Genomic DNA, 25,407 nt, shown 5'->3' on the forward strand with positions numbered 1-25,407 from the left:
ATGGGGAAGTCTGAAAGGGGACCCAAAAAGTGTAGCCAAAATATTGCTACTAGGCTACTCAGGTGCCTTCCTCTTGTTCCCCACTGCAGCAGCTGCCCCAGCCCAGATTGAGCTATGGTGGTTGTTGGATAGGGAAGGTACCGCTACCCCGATTGCTTTTGCAAAGGACACGTCATTTTCTGACATTCAGGAGAATGTTAAAAACCATCTGCACACACGTACTGAAGAGAAGACTGTCAACAGGACGTGAGCCTACTGAGAAAACTGGCAGAAGATAATTCTCACTTGGATGGAGTTATGCTGATTTCGGGCTCAGGGAGCAAATGATCCAGGCTGTGGTAGACAGTGTTTCCTGGCACTAGACAGGAAGACCTCAGCCCAGAAACAGCTCCTGAGCCGCATATGGCCTTGGAATCTGGGACGATAGAGACCCAGTTCTCTGAGGATGTGGTTCCTGCAGTCAGAAAATGGAGACAAGCAGGTATAAGAGTTAAAAGTAGGAGTTCGACAAAAGTGAGGAGACTAGTTGAATAAAAATACTTAGTTTAATTTGAGAAGTACAGATAGAAAGTAGAAAAAGAGGAAAGAGATGTTATTATCTTTATAACCTATAACAATACCTAAAATTCCTAATACTATCTAAAATTTCTAATAACCTACCTCTAACTGTCTTCTGAGGATAGTTTCTTCTTGCCTGGCAAGCACCAGACCTGCTCTAACCTACTCTATCTAAAAATGATTCACTAACTACCTAACTTCCTAAATAATCAGACAGCCACCACCCACTCAATCCTTCAATCAGTTTTCTATCACCCAACTGTCAGTAGCCAACTGCCAGTTGTCCTTGCCACAGAGACAGACCTCCTGCTTTCTCCAGATCCAGAGGCAAAAGCCCCTAACTGTCAGCACTCCTTCCTTATCGCTATACTGGTCTCCCTGGTAACGGAATCTTCAGCTCTGGCTCACTGACTCTGGTCAGTTCTGATCTACTTAGAAATCCTGCTCTCTTGCCTCTTAAGGAGACAGAGGGAGAGATTAAGAAAATCTCTCTAACACAAGCATGAAGGTATATACTTATTCTTCAGGGAGCCTTGAAGGGCAAAAGCTTCTCTTTGGCTGTTCAACAGAAGCTTTTCAATGGCCATTTTGATACTAAGACAAGATATTAAAAATGGAGATTAAAAGTTACAGGAAAAGTGCAGCAAGCATCAGCTACTCCCCCAAAACATCCTATTTCTTTTTTTTTTTAAACCCTTGCCTTCCAACTTGGAATTAATCCTGTGTATTGGTTCCAAGGCAGAAGAACAGTAAGGGATAGGCAATAGGGTTTTAAATGACTTGCCCCAGGGTCACACAGCGGGGAAGAGTCTCAGGGCAAATTTGAATCTAGGACCTCCTGTCTCTAAACCTGGCTTTCAATCCACTGAGCAACCCAGCTAACCCTCAAAATATCCTGTTTCTGACAGATGAGAGGCCAATGTAGCCAAAAAAAAGGTTGTGGTAGTGAGACCTGGCAATATAAGGTTAACAGAAGTGAAAAATCAGATTTCAACCTCATCACTTTCTTCAATGAACTGTTTATTCTTACCTATGTAGAGGAAAAAGTTTTCTTGTTTTTTTTAAAGAGATCAAAACTATTTCTCAGAATTCTATCCATTTTTTCTAGGCTTATTCTACTGATAAAATAGCACAATTGAAGAAAATTATATCTTCAAATCACATTCCCCAGCATTCCTAAGGGAGAAGAAAAAGGGAATTTTTAACTCAGTGAAATGAAGGCCTATTTTTTTTAATTGTAAAGATAGGAGTGGTAGAGAAGTTGTATCACTAAAGTATTTGTTCCCCTGCAGGGTAGCAGTTGCTAGACAGAATGAGCAAAATTATTTTTTTTTAAAGGAAGAAATGTCTACCTACTTTAATTTAGAAAAATCATTCTAAAGCCTCACTTCTCTAAAACCATTCCTTGAAAATTTGGTATGATTTTATAATCTTCCTACATTGTCCTCTTTTTAGGGTGATGGGAGCAAACTCTTAGGGGAGCAAATAGTCTCTAACACAGGCAGGCTAAATCTAATCTGATGAAGAAGAAAACAATTGGGAAGAAAATTACTCAAAGAGCTGGATTAATCAAGTGCTGATGTTGTCATTAGGATAGCTTGTAGTTTCCAGGTGTGGAGTGTGAATCAAACTTTCTTTGTCTATCAATCAGCAACTTTTAATTTAACCAACCAAAAACTGAAAACACCCCTGCTTAACACTGTTAGCCAACAATTAAGAGAATTCACAAGTCCCTTACTTAATGAGTTCAGACTCTCAGAAACTCAAGTTAGGAACTTGTGAATCGTTTTGATAAGAGTTTACACCTTCAGAGGATGAGAGGTGTGAATTCCACAGACACTGCCCCCCTGGGAAGTGCTAGGCAATTTGAGGGCTGTGGTAGACCCCCGTGAAGAGGTGAAGGGACAAAAAGGACTATAAAAGTCCTGATCTTCTTTAATTAGAGAGTTGTCTTCAGCTTAAGTCTTTGAGTCATCTTTGGCTTGAATCTTTAGCTTGGAGCTTCAGCTGGTGACCTCTTCTTGGAGGTGACTCTGGACTTGGACCTCAGCTTTGACTTAGGACCTTTGCTCTTGGACTGTTTCTTGGGTGAGTGAGTAGCTGGCCTTTCTTTCCTGGCTTCTGGAGAGATTAGTTCCAGAGAGGCCTTCCCCTCTTGAGACTGTGTAAGTGGAACACTGGGGCCTTCAGTTGAGGGTTAACAAGCCCTGATAGGCTAGACATCTTCTCTACCCTCTTCTTATATTTCTCTACCTTCACTCTTTCCAACTTTTTGTAAATAAAGCTACTAAAAATCATTTTGGCTTGAGCTATAATATTTTAAATTGGCAACCATAATATTAATTTAAAATTCTCATATATTTAGTTGAACCCCTAAATTTAATTCCTTACATTTTGGTTACCACAAAGGTTTGATGAGCAGCCTCAATTTACTGATAATTTCCTTCACCTTCTACTATCTCTAAACTATCCCTCAGCCAGCTATTAGTAGCTAATTCCTCAGCTGTTGATCTTGCTGCAAAGAAAGGTAAGTCCTAAACTTTAAAAATAGACAACCAAACATGATACTGAGTGGCATAACCCAAATTGGGAAAAATGCTGTTTCTTGTATATCTAAAATGGTTCAAAATCCCAGAGAATATTTCACAGTGGCTCTATATAGCACTGTTCCTGGGTATAGTGATTGGATGCCTTGTTGTTAGCTTGAGTAATCCTGAGATTTAGGGGAGAGATTTATCTCCTTACACCCTCTTGCCATTTTGGCTTGCCCAGTCTCTGCAACACATCCAATATGGGGTGCATGGGGAACTCCAGAGATGTGACCAAAGGAATCTAAGTGGAAGATAATATTCTGGAGAGGAAGGAACCTTAAAGAGACTCCATTGCTAACTGTTTCAGTTTGTTCCCCTCCAAATAGTGAAGTCTCTGTAATGCAGCCATCAGAATTAAAAAAAAAGAAAAAAAAGAACTCTTGAATGCATTGCCTGTATCCTGTCATATATATTATATTTGCTGATTGTTTGCTTTAAGATTTAATTTTGTTTGTTAAGTTCCCATACTGATCTAATCTAATATATTCTATTACACTATGTCACTTTAAGTTACTGTGTTTTGGCTATTAGCTATATGTTATGTTACAGTTTTTTTATTTGTACCTCCCCATATGACTAGGCTGGAGAAAATACCATTGTAAAAGTCCATGAACAACTTGTGCAAACCCTTTTCCATGGCAAAACCATAGGTTCTTATGGATGCTGAGTTTGTCACCAGATCCATCAAGGTCATATGTTGCCTAAACAGCCTTGTTAATTGCCACATAGATGATGATGGATGGACTCCATCAAACTGCTTACAACCTTTGGAAAATTTAAGGATCTAAAAATTTTAAATTGATGATTCTTAGATATCCAGTAGCACCACTACCTCTGACTGATTATTTGTCTACCTTTGCGTTGTTTGTAACAAGAGGTAAAAGGTCCATTTAGTAGCTGAAGTGAAGTGCTATAGCACTACTCTATTCCCCACCTCTACATTTATAAAAATGTAATGGATAAGATATCTGAAGTGATTTTCACTACTATAGTCCTTGCCTCCATATTGCAATGGATGGGACATATAAATACATGCCTTTCTTGGCTGTTACAGTCTCATGCTAGAAGAGGGAGGTACTCATATATACTATATATTAGTCATGTAGTAGCCAGTAAATGGTATATAATGATATATATAGTATTGATGATATATACAATGATCCCTCACCTATTGTAGGAGTTAAGTTCCTTAGATGCTCACAATAGGTGAAAATCTGTGAAATAGTGGCTTTATATTTATTTTATTATTATGAGCACAGTATGGGAGAGCAAACAGACTGATGCTACAGTCACTGAGCCATCAGCACCCAGGATATAGAACATAGCACTGTGGTTGGTCACCTTCTATTCCAACAGCCAATAGTGTGCCATGGACAATCTCATGTTGGCTTGTGGCACAAGCGGTAGTGGTGTACTGCATTTCCATTGTGTATAGTACAGTATCCATCTACAAAATTCCATGATAAAGCAAAAACTCAATATAGAATTAGATTTTTTTTAAATCTGAAATATAGTGAAGCCAGGATAAGTGAACCGTAATATAGCAATGGGCAATTGTATATACATATATATGTCATAAGTAGCAAATAAATGATAGATGGTTCAGTGGATTGAGTGCTAGGTCTGGAATCAGGAAGACCCAAGTTCAAATCCGCATTTTCTAGCTATGTGATCCTGGGCAACTCACTTAACTTCTCTAAGAGTTTTAATTATTCTACCCCTTCAGTTCACATCCACAATAAAAAATAAAACTGAATTTTGCATCTGCTCTAAGATTCCATGCCGAAAACAACAGAACACCTGGCCCAACTTTTTAAGTAGGTATGATTCTTTAGATCAGGTATTGGGGAGAAAGGAGAAATAGAGTGAGGGAAAGGCTAATGGAGCCTTTCGTGACCAAGGGTCAGTAGGACCATGAAAAACAAAAGGGTCACATTTTAGCTCTGATTCAGAATTTCCCCTACCTCATCCTTTTATCCCCAATCTCTATTGAGATGTAGCCCACCCTGATTTCCCCTGGTTCATTCATTCATATGGTCCCTTACACAACTGTCTTCAAATTTTAATCTCTGATGCTCATTCAAGGAAAGCCATTTAGAGCCCCAAGGGGAATGACTAACCTTTATGCTTCTTGACCTACTTTCACATTTCATAAAGAGATTTAGGATCTGAGCAACTAGGTAGCACAGTCAATAGAGCACTAGGTCTGAAGTCAGGAGGACCTGGGTTTAAATATGGCCTCAAACATTTCCTGTGTGACCTTGACAAGACACTTAACCCCAATTGCCTAACCCTTCCTACTCTTCTATCTTAGAACTGATATTAAAACAGAAAGAAAGGGGTTTTTAAAAGAGAGAGAGAGATCTGGGACCCATGCATCTTATTTATACACTGAAACTACATCAAAAGGACTACTTTCTTTGACTATGGTAGCCAAGGTGGGAAATACCCTACCTCTGCCTTACACTAGATCAAAAATTGTAAAAGTTCCAATATTTTCTTTCTGCACTCCCATAGATGATCTTGCGCTTTTTGTGATGGCTAAGAATTGGCAACAAGGTAGATTGACATTCCCATTGACTGGCGAATGGCTAAACAAATTGTGACACATGAATGTAATGGGCTGTGAGAAATGATGTATGTGATGAATACAGAGCAGAATGGAATGATATCCATGAATTGATGCAGAATGAAGTCAGCAAAGCCAAGCAAACAATAGGCACAATGACTATAACCATGTAAATGGAAAGAACAACACACACAAAAAGAAAGTTAATGGAACAACAAATGCAAAGTGAAGTAAACAGAACCAGGAGAACAACATATATTGTATGTGTCTTCCATCACGGCATGGAAAATATGAAAATATGTATTGCATATCAGGCTATTTACCACCTCAGGAAGGAGGCAAGAAGGGAGGGAGAGAATCAGAATTTTTAAGATGTCAGAAAATAATTATTAATTTGGTTCTATATATAATTGAAAAAATGTTTAAGTTTTAAAAAGGTGAATGTAACAAAACTAGAAATATCAAGCAGGGCTCAAATGAATAATTATGAGAGTTTCCTCACTCTATCTTCCTATTTCACCCCTCTTCTCCCAAAAGCAAAACCACTAACAGCTTCTTGAATCACCTTAATTGTGACTTCATCTTTCAAAAAGTGAAAGAACCAACAAGGAGAATTCTACTATAGATTTGATTCTGTTGGAAGAATAGAGTAGTTAGGTCTCTGCTGCCAAGCAGAAGGAAGTCCTACAAGGCAGGAGCAGGAAGTCCTTGAGAGCAGAAAGATTCCAGAACGTTGGGGAGTGACAGGCTGTGGCTTTCCCTAACAGTCAGAAGAGCCAGGAGGGTTTTCCGTCTGGTTACTATGTGGAGGACCCAGAGAGCCATTGATTCCCTCTCCTGTGGCTTGTCTTGAGATTCTGCCTATCCCTGCTGCTGCTGCTGCTGCAGAGCGATTTCCAACAGAGCTGCTCAAGACTCCTGAGGACAACTGTCAGTGAGACCTTTCCTTTGAACCCTGTTTCTGTAACCATCAAGACTAAGGGGGGTAAATTAATTTGTTATAGTTAGATAGCTTTGTAGGTAGTGAAAATAATTAGTTTGTAGGATTTAGTACATTGACTTTGGGGGTAAAGTTTAGATCTTTCCAATTCCCTTCCCTTTCTTCCTTTAGCTTAAATAAAATATTAGTTTGATATAATTACATGTTCTACCTAGTATTCTAGTTATAGTTATTTCAGTTCTAACAGAGATGAAGAGGTTGCTAACCCAAACCACCCTTTCATGGAAGTGGCAAGTCCACAGATGTTGTACATCATACATGTTTTCATTGTTTTTAAATGTATCCCTCACTTAGGGTGATTTTTTTTTCTTTTAAAAATAAATACTATGGGGGGGGGGTGGCTGGGTAGATCAGTGAATTGAGAGCCAGGCCTAGGGATGGGAGGTCCTAGGTTCAAATCTGGCCTCAGACACTTCCCAGCTGTGTGACCCTGGGCAAGTCACTTGACCCCCATTGCCTAGCCCTTACCACTCTTCTGCCTTGGAGCCAATACACAGTATTGATTCCAAGATGGAATGTAAGGGTTTAAAAAAAATTTTTTTTTTTTAAGAAAAAGAAGTATTAAGGCAGATGGCTACTATATAGTCCTGGTAACTTATGTAAGCAAAATAATTCTGTTAAAAGGAGCCTAAAATGTATTGTCAGAGGTTACCATCTTGGACTGGAAACAAAAGACCATAGGAACCCAGGTTGTGTTTTGCTTAATGCTGCCTAATGAAGTCAAGACAAACAAAAGAGAAAATCTGATTTGGGAAGTGGACAGCTGGAAAAGAAGATGGTGTCTGAAAATTGGATTTTAATTTCTGGACCATCACTGAAAATATAACAGACTCTCAGCGTGAATGAAGAGCATCTAACCATGATTGGTAAAAATGTATTTGTCTCATGTCTTGCAAATCTCATCAAAAGGGCATTAAAATAAAAAGGATGATGGATGGAAAAAAACTACCTAAGTATATCAATCAATCTAGATACAAAAGAGAGTAGCTACAATGAAAGGGAAAGAATAAAGATTCAGATAACCCCAGTTCACAGGAGGCAAAATTCAAGGAAAGAGCCAAAATGAAAACCAAAGCCATCAAATATATATAAACAAATGTCCAAAGTTCAGATAATCAGAAAGAAAAACTAGAGGTTATGATACAAGGGCACAAATTTCGTTTCATATGCATCACTGAGACTCGGCAAGCTAAATCTTATGTCAGGACTATGGTTTAGCATGAGTGTATCAAATTCAAAACAAATGAGATAGGTAAAAGGGAGAAAACCAATTTGTATATTAAGAAGGCATACTCACATGGGAGAAGAAGCATGGAGGAGAGCATATGGGAGAGGAACATGAGCAATTTTATCCTTGGAGTAAACTACAGACCATCTAAAGAGAAAGGAAATAAATGAGGCATCTTGGAAACAGATTCTAAGTCTGGCATAGAAGCATGTTATAGTAATGATGGGAAATTCAAATATCAAAACATCTATTGGATCTCTCTGTCTCTCTCTCTGTCTCTCTCTCTCTCTCTGTCTCTCTCTCTTTCTCTCTCTCTCTTTCTCTCTTTCTCTCTCTCTTCCTCTCTCTCCCTCTCCCCCTTCCTCTCCCTGTCTCTCTCTGTCTCTCTGTCTCTGTCTCTCTTTGTGTCTCTCTTTCTCCATTTGTCTCCCTCTCTTTCTCCCTTTCTATCTCTTCTTCCTTCCCTCCTTTCCCCCATCCCCCTATAAAAGCAAAACCTCTAACAGCTTCTTGAATCACCTTAATTATGATTTTGTCTTTTCAAAAGGTGAAAGAACCAACGAGGAGATTTCTATTATAGATCTGATTCTAAGAGAGGTGAATAGGTTGCTAAGGCAGAAATTCCTTGGGGTAGAGATTACAATTCCATTCTAGAGGAGACAAAAGCCAGGGATAGTCTAACATGTACCCTAGATTTTGGGAAAGTAGATTTCAGGGGAAGGAGGTAAGGAATTCTTGACCTAAAAATCCTATAGGGATGTCATTCCAGAAAGAATGAAAAACTCTCAAGAATGAAATTCCATAGGAATGCAGATGAAAACATGATTTAGCACTCGTGTATTTGGGTATATGTTTTGAGGTTTGGGTTTTATAAGATTATTCATTTACAAAAATGAATAACACTAAAAGATGTTTTGTGTGATAATACATGTATGATACAGATTGAATTGCTTGTCAACTTCAAGTGGGGGAGGGAAGAAGTGAGGGAGACAACATGAATCTCATATAACTTTGGAAAACTTATATAGAAATTTGTTATTAAAATAGAAAAAACTAAAAGAATGAAATTCCAAAGACAGAGGGAAAAGTTCCAACACAAAAGAAAAAAATGGGAGTTTTCTGAATAATAGGATTTGGGTGGATGGATAGGTAGGTAAATGGATGGGTGGATAGATAGATAGATAGATGGACAGATAGACAGACAGACAGACAGACAGATAGATAGATAGATAGATAGATAGATGATGGGTAGATAGACAGACAGGCAGACAGAGAGTTAGTCATTTAGATAGATGGATAGATAGATAGACAGACAAATAGATATGCAAGAGGGAACATGGCATAGTGTGAGAATGATATGGGTTCAAGTCTTACCTATAATACAAAATGACTTAATGACCCTGAGCAAATTCCTTAACCTCCAGTGCCCAAGCAACTCTCTAAAACTAATGGCCAAGTAGATTTTTATAATCTGCCTTTGTAGAGGGAGCCTCTTTACTGTGGTTCCATATTCCAATAAAATCAAGAGCCAGAACAAAAAAACAAAAACAAAAACAAAAACAAGCAATATTAGGAATATGGGAACAAAAGCAGGAAAAGCAATGAAAAGAACATGACTGTAAGAGTGCTGCATGTCCTATAAAATATTAAAAATGCTAATGTTCAAGATGGGCCTGACAAGAGAAGCTAAAAAAGACAAAAAGATAGTGGGAAGTTTGTAGGGAAGAAATTTGGTCCTTAACTGATTTCCTTCCAGTCTACTTCATGTAATCACAAAATGTAAGTTGTAGATAATAAGGAAACTAGAAAGTGTTAAAATTAGTTTTTCTAACCCTCTTGCAATGCCTTTTTTGTTGTTCAGTAGAATATCACTCTCACTGACTCCATTTGAGGCTTGTTTGCTTCTTTGTTTGTTTGTACAAAGATATTGGAGTGGTTTGCCTTTTCCTTCTCCAATGAGATAAGGCAAACAGAAGTTAAGTGACTTGCCCAGGGTCACATAGCTAGGAAGTATCTAAGGACAGATTTGAATCCAAGTCCTTCCATCTCCAAGCCTGATATTCTACTCAGTGTGCTACTTAGCTGCCTCTCTCTCTCTCTCTGGTTTTTTTTTTTTGTTTGTTTTGAGGGAAGAGAATAAAAGTCTATAAAACATAGGCCAATGAATTTGAATTCAGTTCCTAGAAAAATTCTAGTACCAATCATTAAAGAGATGGTTAATCAACATCTAGAAAAGGAAGCTTTTGAGAAATTCTCATTTTTCTTTTTAAAAAATATGGAGGGACAATCCTACCCAAAGTAAGTTACTTATTTAGTACCATACCCATTAAACTACCAAGAAACTTTTTTACTGAATTAGAAAAAATTATAATAAAGTTCATTTGGAAGAACAAAAAATCAAGAATATCAAGGGAAATATTGAAAAAAAAATGTGAAGGAAGGTGGCCTTGCAGTACCGGCTCTCAAACTATACTATAAAGCAGTGGTCATCAAAACAATTTGGTACTGGCTAAGAAACAGATGGGAGGATCAGTGGAATAGACTTGGGCTAAGTGACCTCAGCAAGACAATCTATGATAAACCCAAAGATTCCAGCTTTGGGGACAAAAATCCACTATTTGATAAAAACTGCTGGGAAAATTGGAAAACAGTATGGGAGAGATTAGGTTTAGATCAACATCTTACACCCTATACCAAGATAAACTCAGAATGGATGAATGACTTGAAGATAAAGAAGGAAACTATAAGTAAATTAGGTCAACACAGAATAGTATAGTTGTCAAATCTTTGAGAAAGGAAAGATTTTAAGACCAAATAAGAGTTAGAAAAAATTACAAAATGTAAAATAAATAATTTTGATTACATTGAATTAAAAAGGTTTTGTACAAACAAAACCAATGCAACTAAAATAAGAAAGGAAGCAACAAATTGGGGGAAAATCTTCCCCATTCCCCAATTGATAAATGGGCAAGGGACATGAATAGGTAATTTTCAGATAAAGAAATCAAAACTATCAATAAACACATGAAAAAAGTTCTAAATCTCTTATAATCAGAGAAATGCAAATGAAAACAACTCTGAGGTATCACCTCACACCTAGTAGATTGACTAACATGACAGCAAAGGAAAGTAATAAATGCTGGAGGAGGGATGTGGCAAAATTGGAACATTGGGACAATGCTGGTTCAGTTGAATTGATCCAAGCATTCTGGAGGGTAATTTAGAACTATGCCCAAAGGGCACTAAAAGTCTACCTGCCCTTTGATCCAGTCATAGCACTGCTGGGTTTGTACCCCAAAGAGATAATAAGGAAAAAGACTTGTACAAGGATATTCATAGCTGTGCTCTTTGTGGTGGCCAAAAATTGGAAAATGAGGGGATGCCTTTCAATTGGGGAATGGCTGAACAAACTGTGGTATATATGTTGGTGATGGAATACTATTATGCTCAAAGGAATAATAAAGTGGAGGAATTCCATGAGAACTAGAACAACCTCTAGGAATTGATGCAGAGCGAAAGGAGCAGAACCAGGAGAACATTGTACACAGAGACTGATACACTGTGATAAAATCAAATGTAATAAATATAATAACTTCTCTATGAGAAGAAATGCTGAGAAAGGGCATTATCCACATTCAGAGAAAGAACTGTGGGAGCAGAAACATAAAAGAAAAACAACTGCTTGATCACATGGGTCAATGGGGATACGATTGGGGATGTTGACTCTAAACGATCTGAAGTAGCCCCCAAAAGACCAAAGATGGAAAAATTACCCCTGTACGCATTTTTAGGGGACAGACCTGGTTTTTCCTTCCCTCCAGAAGGACAAGATGTTTGGGGCAGATAACAAAATGTTTTCTGCTTAGTTTGGGTGGCAAGAGACAAAAGAGGAATTTTAGGAATATCAAAGGGCCAGTGAACTAACATTTGACTAAGTGAAGATAAACACTCCTTGGTTAACAGCCCCATCTTAATTCTAAGAATTGTCCCCCCCATCTCAGATCCCACATTCCTGTGTTAAGGTTTGTTTGTTAGATAAGAATTCTGCAATGTATATAATCTGGTCTTTAATGTTAAACCAACGCAGTATTCCATTAGGGAATTCTGTCCCAGCTGGTAGATTCTTTCTTTCTCTCTTTTATTAATAAATTATGGTTCCAATAATCAATATTCTAGGTGTTTGAACTCATTTGTGAAGTGTTCCATTTCAGATCACCCTTGTGCAAATACTAATAATATGGAAATAAGTCTTAACCAATGACACATGTAAAACCCAGTAGAATTGCGCATTGGTTATGGGAGGGGGTTGGGGGAAGGAAGGAAAAGAACATGATTTTTGTAATCTTGGGAAAATACTCTAAATTAATCAATTAAATACATTCTTAAAAAATATGGAGGGGACAGCTGAGTGGCTCAGTGAATTGAAAGCCAGATCTAGACAGAGGAGGTCCAGAGAGAGAGAGTGAGAGCAAGAGACAGACAGAGAGAAAGAGACAGACAGACAGATAGACAGACAGACAGAGAGAAGGAAGGAAGGAAGGAAGGAAGGAAGGAAGGAAGGAAGGAAGGAAGGAAGGAAGGAAGGAAGGAAGGAAGGAAGGAAGGAAGGAAGGAAGGAAGGAAGGAAGGAAGGAAGGAAGGAAGGAAGGAAAAGAAAGAGATATTCTAGTTGTACAGTAATGTGGATTCACAGAGTAGATTTGAACCTAGAAGAGGACACATATCCCTACTCCCCCCACCCCCAGACCCCCAGGGATGCAAAATACAAACTTATAAGTGCCAAGTTGGAGAGTTAGCCTGAAGGGGGCTATATTCAGCTATAATGATAATAATATAATTAGATTCAGAACCATTTGAATGGCTAGACTCCACAATTAGTCAATAATGGTCCTATGCAGACTTGGCAGGAGTCTGTTTAATGATCAATTCTAGAATATTCCCAAGAATAGAAGTCAAGCTTATTAGCCTGTAGTTTGCAGACTCTTCTCTTCCCTTTTAAAAGAGAGCTCCATTTGCCCTCTTCCAATCCTTAGCCCTGTGCTGTTTAATGTTCATCATCTTTATCAAGTCAAATCAGTAAGACTTTATTAAGAGTTTATTTGTGTTCCAGATCTGGTTCTAAATGCCAGGAAAACAAATGTCAGCAAAAAGAAAGATAGTCCCTGCCCTCACAGAGCTTATTCTAGTGAGAGGACACAGTAACTAAAAGGAAGCTGAAGGGGAGCGGGAGTGAAATATGAAAGTACTAAGGGCAGGGCAGCAAGGTAGCACAGTGGATAGAGTACCAGGCTTGGAGTCAGAAGGACCTGGATTCAAGTCTGTTGTCAGATACTTCCTAAAGCGGTAATCCTGGGCAAGTTGTATAACCCCAATTGCCTAACCCTTGCTGCTCTTCCATCTTAGAATTGATCCTAAGACAGAAGGGAAGGGTGAAAGAGAAGAAAAGAAAGTATTAAGGGCATAGTAGAGAAAATACTGTGGAGAGTCAGGAGTGAAGCCTCAAAAGGAGTCATCATAACAACTGTAAGAATTTATTTTTTATATACTATATTCTTTTTATATCGGGGTCCTGGATTATACAGGGTATATTAGGGATAATTCCTGAGCCAGGTCTCACACCTGGATCCATTGCAATCTCTTTGTCTGGAAGAGTGTGGCCCTTTCACAGCCTTGAGGTGACAAGAAAAGATCTATAATAATGTTTTTCCTGTGGATGTGAGAATCCTCACCTGTCATTCTGGGTCAGATGGACCATCTCTTAATTAGCTATCACCAATTAAAGATGTCTTGGGATGTTCAGGGGTGGAGCTGAGTGAAGAGCTCCCCCAAATGGCTAATTAACTGGACCCAGAGTTTCCATTTGTCCCATGATGATCAGAAGAATCATTTGGCCACATTAGAATGTCTTGACCAGTCAATTAACAAATTATTTTAAATTTAAGAAAATCAGTCTCTCAAGATCATTTTAACCGCTACCCCACATGAATAAGGCATAAATTGTATGTTTATAAGATCACCCAATGGTTGGCAGAGTCAAGATCTCAAAAGAATTCAACAGGCTAAACCATTGGGATAAATCTAATTAGAAGAAATTCAAATGTAAAATTTCTACTTTGGTTCAAAAAATCAACTTTCCAAGTACAGGATGGGAGATGGCAGAGTTAGTCAATAGTTTGGGGTTTCCAAGGGACGCTGAGCTCAATGAGTCAGCAAAGCACTACAGCAATTAGCAAAGCTAATGAGATTTTTAGCCTCATTAAGAGATCTGTTTTCTAGAAATGAGGAGGTGATCATCTCCCTGAACTCAGACCTGAACAGACCTCATCTGGGGTTAAGTTCTGGGCATCATAGTTTTGGAAGGACACTGACGAGCTGGAGAGTATCCCCATGAGAGACATTCAGGATGGTGAAACACCCAGAGTCCATGCCACATAAAGACTAGCTAAAGGAATTGGGTCAGCCTGAAGAGAAAGTATCTTCAAGTATTTGAAGGACCATCATGGAAGAGGGGAATTAGATTTGTTCTTTGCCCCCATTGGGAAGAACCTCCTTTCCTACCTCCAGTTCTGTGACTCAGTTAACCCTTATTTTAAATGCCATATTTCTTTGAAGGTCTCACTTATTTCAGACTTCCTTTGGGTGGCCTTAAGATCAAACCTGAATATAAGTAGACAATCTTAAGACAAGAGAAAGGCTGGAGGAGAAAATTTTGAATGAAAAAAAATTCTTTTTATTTATGTTAAAAATAAATTTTAAAGGGGCATTTAGCTATTTGGTGGTTAGAACACCAGGTCTGGAGTCAAAAGGACCTGTGTTCAAATCTGGATTCAGATACTTCCTGGTTGTGTGACCCTGGGCAAGTCATTTAACTCTGATTAACTTGTCACTCTTCTATCCTAGAGTTATTACTAAGACAGAAAGTTAAGGTTTAAAAACTTAATTAATTAAAAAAAATTTGACTTAAAAAAGACAGTAAGCTTAACACTGTTTGTTTATCTATTATGTTTGGTCCATAGGCTTCCTACTGTAGAACCATACCATCCCTATACCCACTGACGCCTTAGTTCAGAAGGCAGCCTGGTATAGTGGGGAAAGTGTGGACTCTAGAGCCAAGGACCTGGGTTCAGATCCTGCCTCTAATGCTTCCTTATTCAGTGATCTTAGGCAAGCTCCTTAACCTCTCTGGATTTGTTTCTTCATCTGTAAAATGAGGTTGCACTGAATTACATCTAGGATCACTTCTAGCTCTAGGTCTATGATCCGTCCCTCTACTTAACAAACATTTCCTAGGAAGGCAAGTGATTCCTAATAATCATAATAGCTAACATTTATATGACTCCTACCCTGTGCCAGGCACTGTACTAAGCACTCTATGATTATTATCTCTTTTGATTTTCACAACAACCCTGGGAGGTCAGTGCTATTATTATCCCCAATTCATAGAAAAGGAAACGGAGGCAAACAGAGGTTAAGTGACTCTCCCTGGATCACACAGCTAGCTAGAAGGGTCCTTAGAAACCCCTTTATTTTGCAGATGAGGAAACCACGTCCAAGGGTGGGAAAGTGGCTGAGCCAGTGCCTCAGTGCTATCATAGTTTCTGCCCAGTTCTGCTACAGAGCTAAGAGTTGATACCTCAAGGTCACCCTGTTGGATTGAAGCTTAGCTCCTTTGACTTCCTAACCAATGTTGTTGGGTTTTTTCTCTTAGAACATGCTGCTTCTCCTGACCTCAAGGAGTTTACAGTTTAAACAGGGGAGATGCAACACTGAAGGTTTACAAAACACTTCCCAACTATCATCTCATTTCATCCTCACAACAACCCTGGAAAGTAGTCACTATTGTTATTCTTACTTTATTGATGGGGAAACTGAGACTGGGAGAGGATAAGTGACTTACCCAGGGTCACACAGCAAACAGGCTGTAGGGGAACTCTGGTCTTCCTAGCTACAAGTCCAGTGCTCTATCCACTGGGCCACCTAGCTGCCTGCAAATAAATTTGATACGTGATAGAATGAGATGAGGGCAAAGAGAAGGCCAAAGGGCTCTAAAAATGAAGAGGAAGATGGTACTTTCACATGGAAGGATCATGGGAAGTGTCAAAGAAAAATACTTGGAAATGACCTCCTGAGCAAAATTGGTTCTTGCACGTCATAAGTCACAGAGTGGGGGTCTCAAGGCATAGCCAGCATGGTCTGGGATCCCGAGCTAATCAGCAGACTGGCATATACTTAATGCAAAGGAGCCAGTACAAGAGATGCACAAACTCTTCCCAGAAGGGAGAGGGAGACTTGGTCAGCTACATCATTTTTTTTCCTCGAAAAGGGAGCGACCATAATTTTGTTTCCTTGAAGGTCTTATGCAAGAAGGTAAGGGCTTCTTCTTTTGTTCTTGTAGGGACAGATAACTTAGCCACTGGTCCCATGGGGGGCAAAAATAAAGACGGCCACGTTGATTCTGTAGTTGAAAAGCCAGATGGGATGTCACAAAGCCACCGCTTCAGGCATGTCGGGTCATATTCGAGGATGCAGAAGGCATATGAGAACTCCACTTGGCAAGGCTATTGGGCAGAAAATACTTTTTGATTTTATTCCCACTGTGATTATTGATTACTGATTCTCACACACGTTATTCAATCGATAATTGGGAATTTTTACTTGGTATCATGGTTATATGGTTATAATTTATCACTCGCATGTAGAGGATAAAAAGAAAGCTACAAAGAGACATAAAACAATGAATATAAACTAAAGCTGCTTAGTTAAATTATCCTTATTATTATAGGAGGTGGTGTCTAATTTGGACTTATCCAAACATAACTAGCTCTCAGGATGCTGGTCATAACTCCATTACTTTAAAAGGTAGTTTATTGGGGGGCAGCTGGGTGGCTCAGTGGATTGAGAGCCAAGCCTAGAGACAGGAGGTCCTGGGTTCAAATCTGGCCTCAGTTACTTCCTAGCTGTGTGACTCTGGGTAAGTCACTTAACCTCCATTTCCCAGCCCATAACACTCTTCCACCTTGGAACCAATACATAGAATTGGGGGTTTAAAAAAAAAGTAGTTTGTTGAGGTGCAGCTAGGTGGCTTAGTGGACTGAGAGATGAGAAGACCTAAGTTCAAATCTGGTATCAGATATTTTCTAGCTGTGTGACCCTGGGCAAGTCATTGCCCCCATTGCCTAGCCCTTACCACTCTTTTGCCTTGGGAGTTTCGATTCTAAGGCTGAAGGTAAGGGTTAAAAAACCCAACTATGTGAATTTATCTCTTGTTATTCCCAACTCCACCCCTGGCTATGACCTGAATAAGGGATGTGTGAGCTGATTAAATGATTTCCCTTCTTTGACTCGGCTTGAAAATGATGGACCTAGTTTATGTTTCTCTCATGAATAGGATAAAAGCACAGGTGGCACGTATTAAATTACCCACTGACACAAAGCTAGGAGGGAGAGCTGACAAAGTCAGGATTCAAAAATATTGCAGTAGATTAATACATTGAGTCAAGACTCATAAAATGAAAATGGTTGTGGATTCATGTAAAGAAAGGCATCCACACCCAGCTTGTTTTTCAAAAATCAGCTTCCCATATATAGGGTGAATAAAACATTGCTAGGAAACCAAATGTGTAAAAAGTCTTCAGATCTTAGCGGACCACAGACTTAAGAGAAATTAACAAAAAAGTGCCCACTGTGTACCAAAAAAAGTTAATGCTAGCCTCAGCTGCGTTAAGAACAGAAGTATGTCTAGAATAAGGAAGGTGATAAATCATTGTTTTATAGCCCTAGTGGAATCACATCTGGAGTATTTGTTAAACCCTTATCTTCTGTCTTAGAATCAGTAGTGTGCATTGGGCCTAAGGCAGAAGAGCAGTAGGGGCTAGGCAAGGGGGATTAAGTGACTTGCCCAGGGTCACACAGCTAGGAAGTATTTGAGGCTAGATTTGAATGCAGGACCTCCTGTCTTCTGGACTGGTTCTATCCACTGAGCCACCTACCTGACACTCCAAAAAAGTCTTTTATTCAGACAGGGGTCATACTAGATAGCCTCTGGAGTCCCTTCCAGTTCTGGGATTCTGTGATCTTGTACCTAAAAGACCTCTAAGGCCCTTCCATCATCTCTGCTCTGACTCTTAGTGCCTCCAAAGGAAAATTCCCACAGATGCCCAAAGGTGGCAGTCGAGGTCTGTTGATGAATCAGCCACATCTGAGAGGTTTACCCAAGTCTCCAGCTCTAGGTTTAGACACAGATGGCCCAGACCAAGAGAAACTCCAGAGGTCATCCATGGTCCAACCTGATGGGCTCCATGAAGCCACCACAAAATCCCTGAGAAGTTATTACTCACTCTCCTAGTTTACACTGCCACAGACTGGCAGTTCATTAAGGTGAGGAGAGATTTTAAAGACTGACCTTTCCAAACAGCTCATTTTACAGATAGAGAAACTGAGGCCCAAAGCAGAGATTTGATTTGCCTAATTGTAAGAAAATCAAAACTGTTATTTCCATCATCGATTTCAGTTGCAAGGCTATGGAATTCGGTTTAAAGAATAAAGTACTTCTGCCAGGAGGCTCGGAAGTTTGAGATGAAAGATCCTGGGTTCAAATCCAGCCTTAATTTCCTTCCTCACTGTGTGCCCCTGGGCAAGTCACTTAGCCCCCATTGCCCAACTCTTACCTCTCTTCTGCATTGGAACCAATAATTGGTATTGATTATAACATAGTTGGAAAGGGATTTTTAAAAATACCTCCTGGGACCAGAGCTCTTTGCTGGGTGCTAGGAGAGATATAAAGTTAACATAAGACATTTTCCTTGCCCTTACAGAACTCACAGTCTAGGGCAGGGGTTAAACAATTATTATGGCATAAAACAGGGTTAGTGCGTTGGAGAAATGTAGAAATATGACACACGTGTTATGTGAGAGAGGGGAAAGATGTTAGTGACTGGGGAATTGGTGTCCCCAAATGTGCTTTAGAGGCACCTCAGATATATAACAGAAAAGGGAGAAAGCTGGCAACAAACAATCCCCTTACCCCAGAATTTGGGAGAAAGTCAGCTCAGAACCCCAAGACAGATATCTTGCACAGTCAAAAGCCCTCAAAAAGTGGGGCCCAAGGGGAAGCTGGGTGGCTCAGTGGATTGAGAGCCAAACCTAGAGACAGGAGGTCCTGGGTTCAAATTTGACAGACATTTCCTAGCTGTGTGACCCTGGGCAAGTCACTTGACCCTCATTGCCTAGCCCTTACTGCTATTGGTTCCAAGGCAGAAGTTTAAAAAGGCAGAAGGATTTAAAAAGAAGACATGAGGTCCAAAAGGAAGACATAGTACACATTATTTATAAGGTTTTTTTAAAGATATAAAAAAGTAATAAAGTATGGCAATACATTGAATTATTTTACTTTTTTACTATTACATTTAAAAACTAAGGTCCAATGAGCTCATGCTAATTATGCAAAAAGGTGTCATTAATGAGTTGATGGCAGCCTGGAATTCTCTAATGGAATTCCCCAGATCTGTCCTTGCCTGGCACCATGTTGAATGTGTTTATCACTGACTCGCTTGAATGAAGACTTATTTGGCTGACTTATATGGCGTCCTTATTATGTTTTCAGATCCCAGGAAGCTGGGAAATTTAATTAGTGAATGACAAAGTCAGGCTTCAAAACAATTTCAATAGACTAGAGTGCTGGGCCAATTCTAATAAGATTAAATTTAACAACAATCAATTTACATAACTTTGACCATGTTCCACTCCTCTATCCCCTGTAAAAAATGCTCAGTGGGCCCCATTGCCTCAAGAAAAAATGCATTGATAATACATGTATGACCCAGATCAAATTGTTTACCATCTCCAAGTGAGAGGAGGGAAGGGAAGAAAGCAGATGGTTTGGATCTTATAATTTTGGGAAATGTATGCTGAAAATTATTATTACATATGACTAGGAAAATGAAATGCCTTTAATTTTTTTTAAAAAGAAAAGAATGCATTCTCTCTTCCCCTGTCAACTGTATGTATTCCCAAATCTCCTCTCTACTACGTAAAAGAAAAACCTTGTTTGACCCAATTGTATCTCCATGACATTATACTATACAGCTATGTATGAATTACTAGGGAAAAAGAAGAAAATAAAATGCCACACAATAAACCTTACAACTTGTTTCCATCTGAAAAAGAAAAAAAAACAAAGAACAAAACAAAAAAAAACCTTTTCAATGTGCAAAATGTTTTCTTTTTGGACCAGTCACCAATGTGGGAAATCTCTGGTAGTTCTTGACCTTATCAGAGTCTTAAGTGAAAAAATTCATTTCTTCAGTAAAAATTGCCCTTTTATAATCTCCAGGACTCCAGTTTCCATGTTGCCTTGCCTATGGCCAGCATTTTTTCCTTCATAATAATACTTAGAAGTTATTTTTACTAGTCTTCTCACTGTTCTTCCATCTTCTGGCAGCAGCTATAGAAGAATCAATAAAACACCTTACAGCTTGTGGATCTCTTGACTTATTTTCTGAGGATTAATTGTTTGATTTTGGCAGCAATATTTCGTGAGTCATCTTGGGGAAGTGTAGTCCAAATAATAGTTTGTTGAAAATGAAAAAGATTCACATCTGTGGGGGAGGAGGAGCTGGTGAACTGAATGCTCCACAATGAGTCCAGAAGGAGCTAAAAAAAAACAACCCCAAGAAACAATTGTGATTTCAAGCTCCATTAGTAGAGACATGATGTCCAGAAATACAGAAGTGATAGCTCCTTTGTACTTTACCCTGATCAGATCCTATCTGAAGTTCTATATCCAGTTTTAAGTATCACCTTTCAGAAAGACATAACCTAGGGATATTTTGATTTATTCCCACTGCCTCTTTGATTTTCCAGTCAGTCCAAAACAAACAGATTCTAACAATCCTGTCTGCTCTCAAGGGCCAGTCCTCAATCTGCCCACCCTACAGCCTGGTGGCTATGCCTGGTGACCTCTTCTATAAGTTGGAGCAGCCAGCAACTCACCCAAGCTATGAATATTGACCAGGAACTTTGTGGAGGGAAGTCACACCAGGATCATTTGCAATCCTAAATTTGGCAAGAATCCTCTCAGGGACCCAATTGCAGAGCTGAATCTCAGGATTTGAGGTCACTTTCCCCCAGAGTACAGGACATTAGAAAGGCAAAGGACAAGTGAGATAGTGATGATTGTCTCAGCTCTGGCCGAAAAAAAACCTGCTTTCCTAATCACTCTCACTCAATGTCTATTAAAACTGCAGGGATCTATATGTTGCATGTCTGAATTAATGGATGAGAGACCCTAAGAGACATCTGTCTCCCAAGGGAATGGGAAATAGAACCCCCTAATTATTATATTTTAAAATATTAGTATTTCATCTCTTAGAATAAGACTTTAGAAGTGGTAGTTTGTCCACTTCTAGACACTTTTGAGCAAAACAGAGAAATGAAATTAATGTCATCAAGGGGGTAGATCACCTGAAGTTAGGAAGACCTGGGTTCCAATTTGGACTTAAGGCATTTACTAGCTTTGTGACCCTGGCCAAGTCATTTAATTGTTTGCCTTGGTTTCCTCATCAAAAGAGCTGAAGAAGGAAGCTACTCTAATATCTTTACCAAGAAAATCCTATATGGAGTCAGAAAGAGTCGGGCAGGATTGAAATGACTCATCAACAATCTATTTTAAGATTCCAGCTCTAATTTCAGAGGTTTCTTCCAACTCTAAAATTCTAGTTGGAAAAGAAATTTCCTTCCTTACAACTGATTTCAATCCAAGTCTTGTATGACGTCAGGCAAGTGTTTTCCTCTCACTGGATCCACTTCCTCATGCCTGAAACAAAGGGATTGAACTTTGGAGCAACACAGGAAAATAAAATTAATGCAGCAAAGTGGGAAGAATGCTAGACCCAGAGTCAGGAAGACCTGAGTTCAAATTTGGCCTCAGGCACTTAGGTGAGCACTTAACCTCTGTTTACTTCTGTTTTCTCATCTGTAAAATGGGGACAATAATAGCACCTACTTCCCAGGGGTTTTTTTCCCGTGGTTATACATGTATTATAATGAAAAACATATTTCCATATTATTCATTTTTATTAGTGAATAATCTGATAGAACTAAAACCCAAAAACATATACCCAAATAAACAAGTGATAAATCATGTTTTCATCTGCATTTATACCCTAACAGTTCTTTCTCTAGAGGTGGATAACATTCTTTTTCCATAAGTCCTCAGAATTGCTCTTGATCATTGTATTGCTTGCTGTTAATAGCAAAGTCTATCACATTTGATTGTTCCACAATATAGCAGTTACTATGTATAATGTTCTCCTTATTTCACTCTGCATCAGTTCCTGCAGATCTTTCTAGCTCTTTCTGAAATCATCTTGTTCATCATTCCTCATAGCACAATAGTATTCCATCACCATCATATGCCAAAATTTGTTCAGCCATTCCTCAATTGAGGGACTTCCCTTTGGTTTCCAATTCTTTGCCACCATAAAAAGAGCAGCTATAAATACTTTTACAAACATGTCCTTCCCCCCTTTTTAAATTTCTTTGGAATACAGACCCAATAGTGGTATTACTGGATCAAAAGGCATGCCATCTTTTATAGCCCTTTGGGCATAATTCCAAATTGTCCTCCAGAATGGTTGGATCTGTTCACAACTCCACCAGCAATATATTAGTGTCCCAATTTTGCCACATTCTAAAATTTATCATTTTCCTTTACTGTCATATTGGTCAACCTGAGAGGTGTGACATGGTACCTCAGAGTTGTTTTAATTTACATTTCTCTAATTCTAATTATATTTTAAAATATTAGTATTTCATCTCTTAGAATAAGACTCTAGAAGTGGTAGTTTGTTCAAGGGGGAAAGACACTTTTGAGCAAAACAGAGAAATGAAATTAATTCTCTAATCAAGAGATTTAGAATATTTTTTCATGTGTTTATTGATAGCTTTGATTTCTCGACCTGAAAACTATTTACATCCTTTGACCATTTTTCAATTGGGGAATGACTTGGATTCCTATAAATTTGGCTTAGTTCTTTATATATTTGAGAAATTAGACCTTTATCAGAGAAATTTGTTATAATCCCCCCCTCAAATTTGTTGTTTCCCTTCTAATTTTGGTTGCATTGGTTTTGTTTGTACAAAACCTTTTAAATTCAATATAATCAAATTTAATTAAATAATTAATAATACTACATAAATAATCAAAATTATTCATTTTACATCTTGTACTGTTCTCTATCTTTTTTGGTAATAAATTCATCCCCTCTCTATAGATCTCAGGGGCAAAGTATTGCCATTCTGTTTCCTAATGTTTAAATTACACACCCATTCTGAGCTTATCTTGGCATAGGGTATGAGATATTGATCTAAACCTAATTTTAACTGTACTGTTTTCCAGTTTTCCTAGTGTTTTTTTGTCAAATAGTGATGGATCTTTGGATTTATTAAACACAAGATTGTTGAGATCATTTACCCCAAGTCTATTCCACTGATCCTCCGTCCTATCTCCTGGCCAGTACCATATTGTTTTGCTTTATGGTACAGTTTAAGATCTGGTACTCCTAGGCCCCCTCCTTCACGTTTCTTGGTTTTGTTTTGTTTTGATTAGTTCCCTTGATGTTCTTGATCTTTTGTTCTTCCAGATGCATTTTGTTCCAGAGTTGTTGCGAGGATCAAATGAGATAGATAATAAGTGTAAACCGTCTAGCACAGTGCTGAGTACATAATATACGCTATACAAACGTTAGCTTCCGGCTAATGTATCCCGGGTCCTCTCACTTGTTTCCACTGCCCATGGTAGTGTAAAAGAGGATTCAATAGGTTCTAGCCTTCACCCCTCGCCTCCATACAACCCCCAAAGCCTCCTTCAAGGTATCGGAAGACAGGTCACACCAAACTTTTCATTGAAAAAAACAACCACATTTTATTGCAAAACACATTTGATTGAAAAAAAAATCTTAGGAACCGGCCCTTGCTTTGGCAGATCCAAGGGCTCATTTTCTCCCCACCCCTCCCCTCCCCACCCCCTCTTTGAAAAGACTCCTTTTGAGAAAGTAAAGCTGCGCGGACCACGCGGGCACGTGCCGCGCACAAATTCCTTCCCCTCCCGTCTCCTCGCTCTCCGCCCGTCCTCCCGCCGGCCCGGAGGCTCACAGTGCAAGGTTGGGGCCCCGCCCGAGGGGCAGTGGGAGGAGGGGCCAAATGCAGGCGCGGGCTCAGGGCGGCTCGGTGGCAGTCCAGGCCCGGAGCTGGCCATGCTGCCGCCCCATCTCTCTCCTCCGGAGTGGCAGGGCGGCCTCGGTGACTTCTAGGAGTCTCTCGGTTTACTCTTTGGCACTTTTTTATTCTGGGCCCAGCGAGGCACTCGGGCACTGGATCATCGAATATGGTTTGGGGAATGGGATAAGTCTCGGGGCCCGGGAGGTCTACGTTTCTGGTCCCTGCTCAGGGCTGGGGAGGGTTCCCCCCACAGCAGACTTTAATACTGAAGAGCAGAGGCAGCTGGGTAGAGATGAGATCTGGGTTCTAATCTTGGCTTTGCCTCTAACTATGTGAGAGTGGGCCAGTCCCGCCTCAGTTTCTCCATCCGTATAATGGGGGCAGGGGTAGAGAGCAGATGTCTCAGGCTCTTCCAGCTCAGAGAGAGACACGGAAATGATTTTTAGTAATACCGTGCCCAGCAGGGATGGAATGGACTCTAAAGGAGACAGCTAGGGGACCTGGGGAGGGGGGGAAGTCTTTGGGGGGAAAGCACCAGGATGCTTCCCTGCCCAGGTTAACATGAGGTGGCAATCAAAGCCCACCTCTCTCAGACTCCCAGCCCAAACCCCAGAGGACCTGTCATCCACCCACCCCCCCTCAGCAGCACGCCCCTAATATCCGGAGGGACGGTCCGGGGCACTGGAAAAGCCAGCCCCCTTTCCTGAAACTCCAGGGAACAGTGGAGAGGTGAGGTCCGCTACCTGAATCGAGAGGCCCCTGCCGGTACCGCGCCACTCCTGAGCCCCCACCTGGCCTGGCCCCACCCTATTAGCACCCGAGTAGCACCCATTGAGTTCTGCCCACCCCTGTCTCCCCCCTCCCCCCACCCCCCTCCCCCGCCCTCTGGGGGCCTAGAGCTCATCTCGCATCTTGTCGCCCTTGGGCCGGACCAGGCGGCCAATGAAGAGCAGGGAGCCGCTCTGGGCGTCCTGGACCAGGAAGATGAAGGGGTGGTCAGCATAGAAGAGCTTGGGGCTCCGCAGCTCCTCCCGCCCGTAGATGTCCTGGTCAAAGGGGTTGCCCTCTGTGTCCCACTCGAAGGCGGTGGCATGGAAGACACTGGCCAGGTACAGGTCCTTCTTGCCCGACATCCGAGACAGGTCCGCCTTGTTCTTGTCCATGGCCTCCGTGAGGCCCAAGCCGGCCAGGTGCTTCTGTGGAGGGGAAGAGGGGCAGAACAGGCACGCGATGAACTGATTCT

General features: G+C 40.1%; 1 protein-coding gene and 1 pseudogene across 3 annotated transcripts in view; one reads left to right on the forward strand and one right to left on the reverse strand.

The window, feature by feature from the left end:
• LOC100011366 (enolase-phosphatase E1-like) lies at positions 1–24,256 on the forward strand (annotated as a pseudogene).
• Positions 23,843–25,407, reverse strand: part of SERPINH1 (serpin family H member 1) — a 13,860-nt gene continuing 12,295 nt past the window's right edge. For all 3 annotated transcript variants that reach the window (XM_007490956.3, XM_001365259.4, XM_056794954.1), the window contains one exon: positions 23,843–25,360. In XM_007490956.3, coding sequence (XP_007491018.2) covers positions 25,058–25,360 — 303 coding nt within the window. In that variant the 3' untranslated portion in view covers positions 23,843–25,057. The remainder of the gene's footprint in view (positions 25,361–25,407) is intronic.

The sequence above is a fragment of the Monodelphis domestica genome, chromosome 4, assembly GCF_027887165.1.
Source record: "Monodelphis domestica isolate mMonDom1 chromosome 4, mMonDom1.pri, whole genome shotgun sequence".
Taxonomy (NCBI): Eukaryota; Metazoa; Chordata; class Mammalia; order Didelphimorphia; family Didelphidae; genus Monodelphis; species Monodelphis domestica.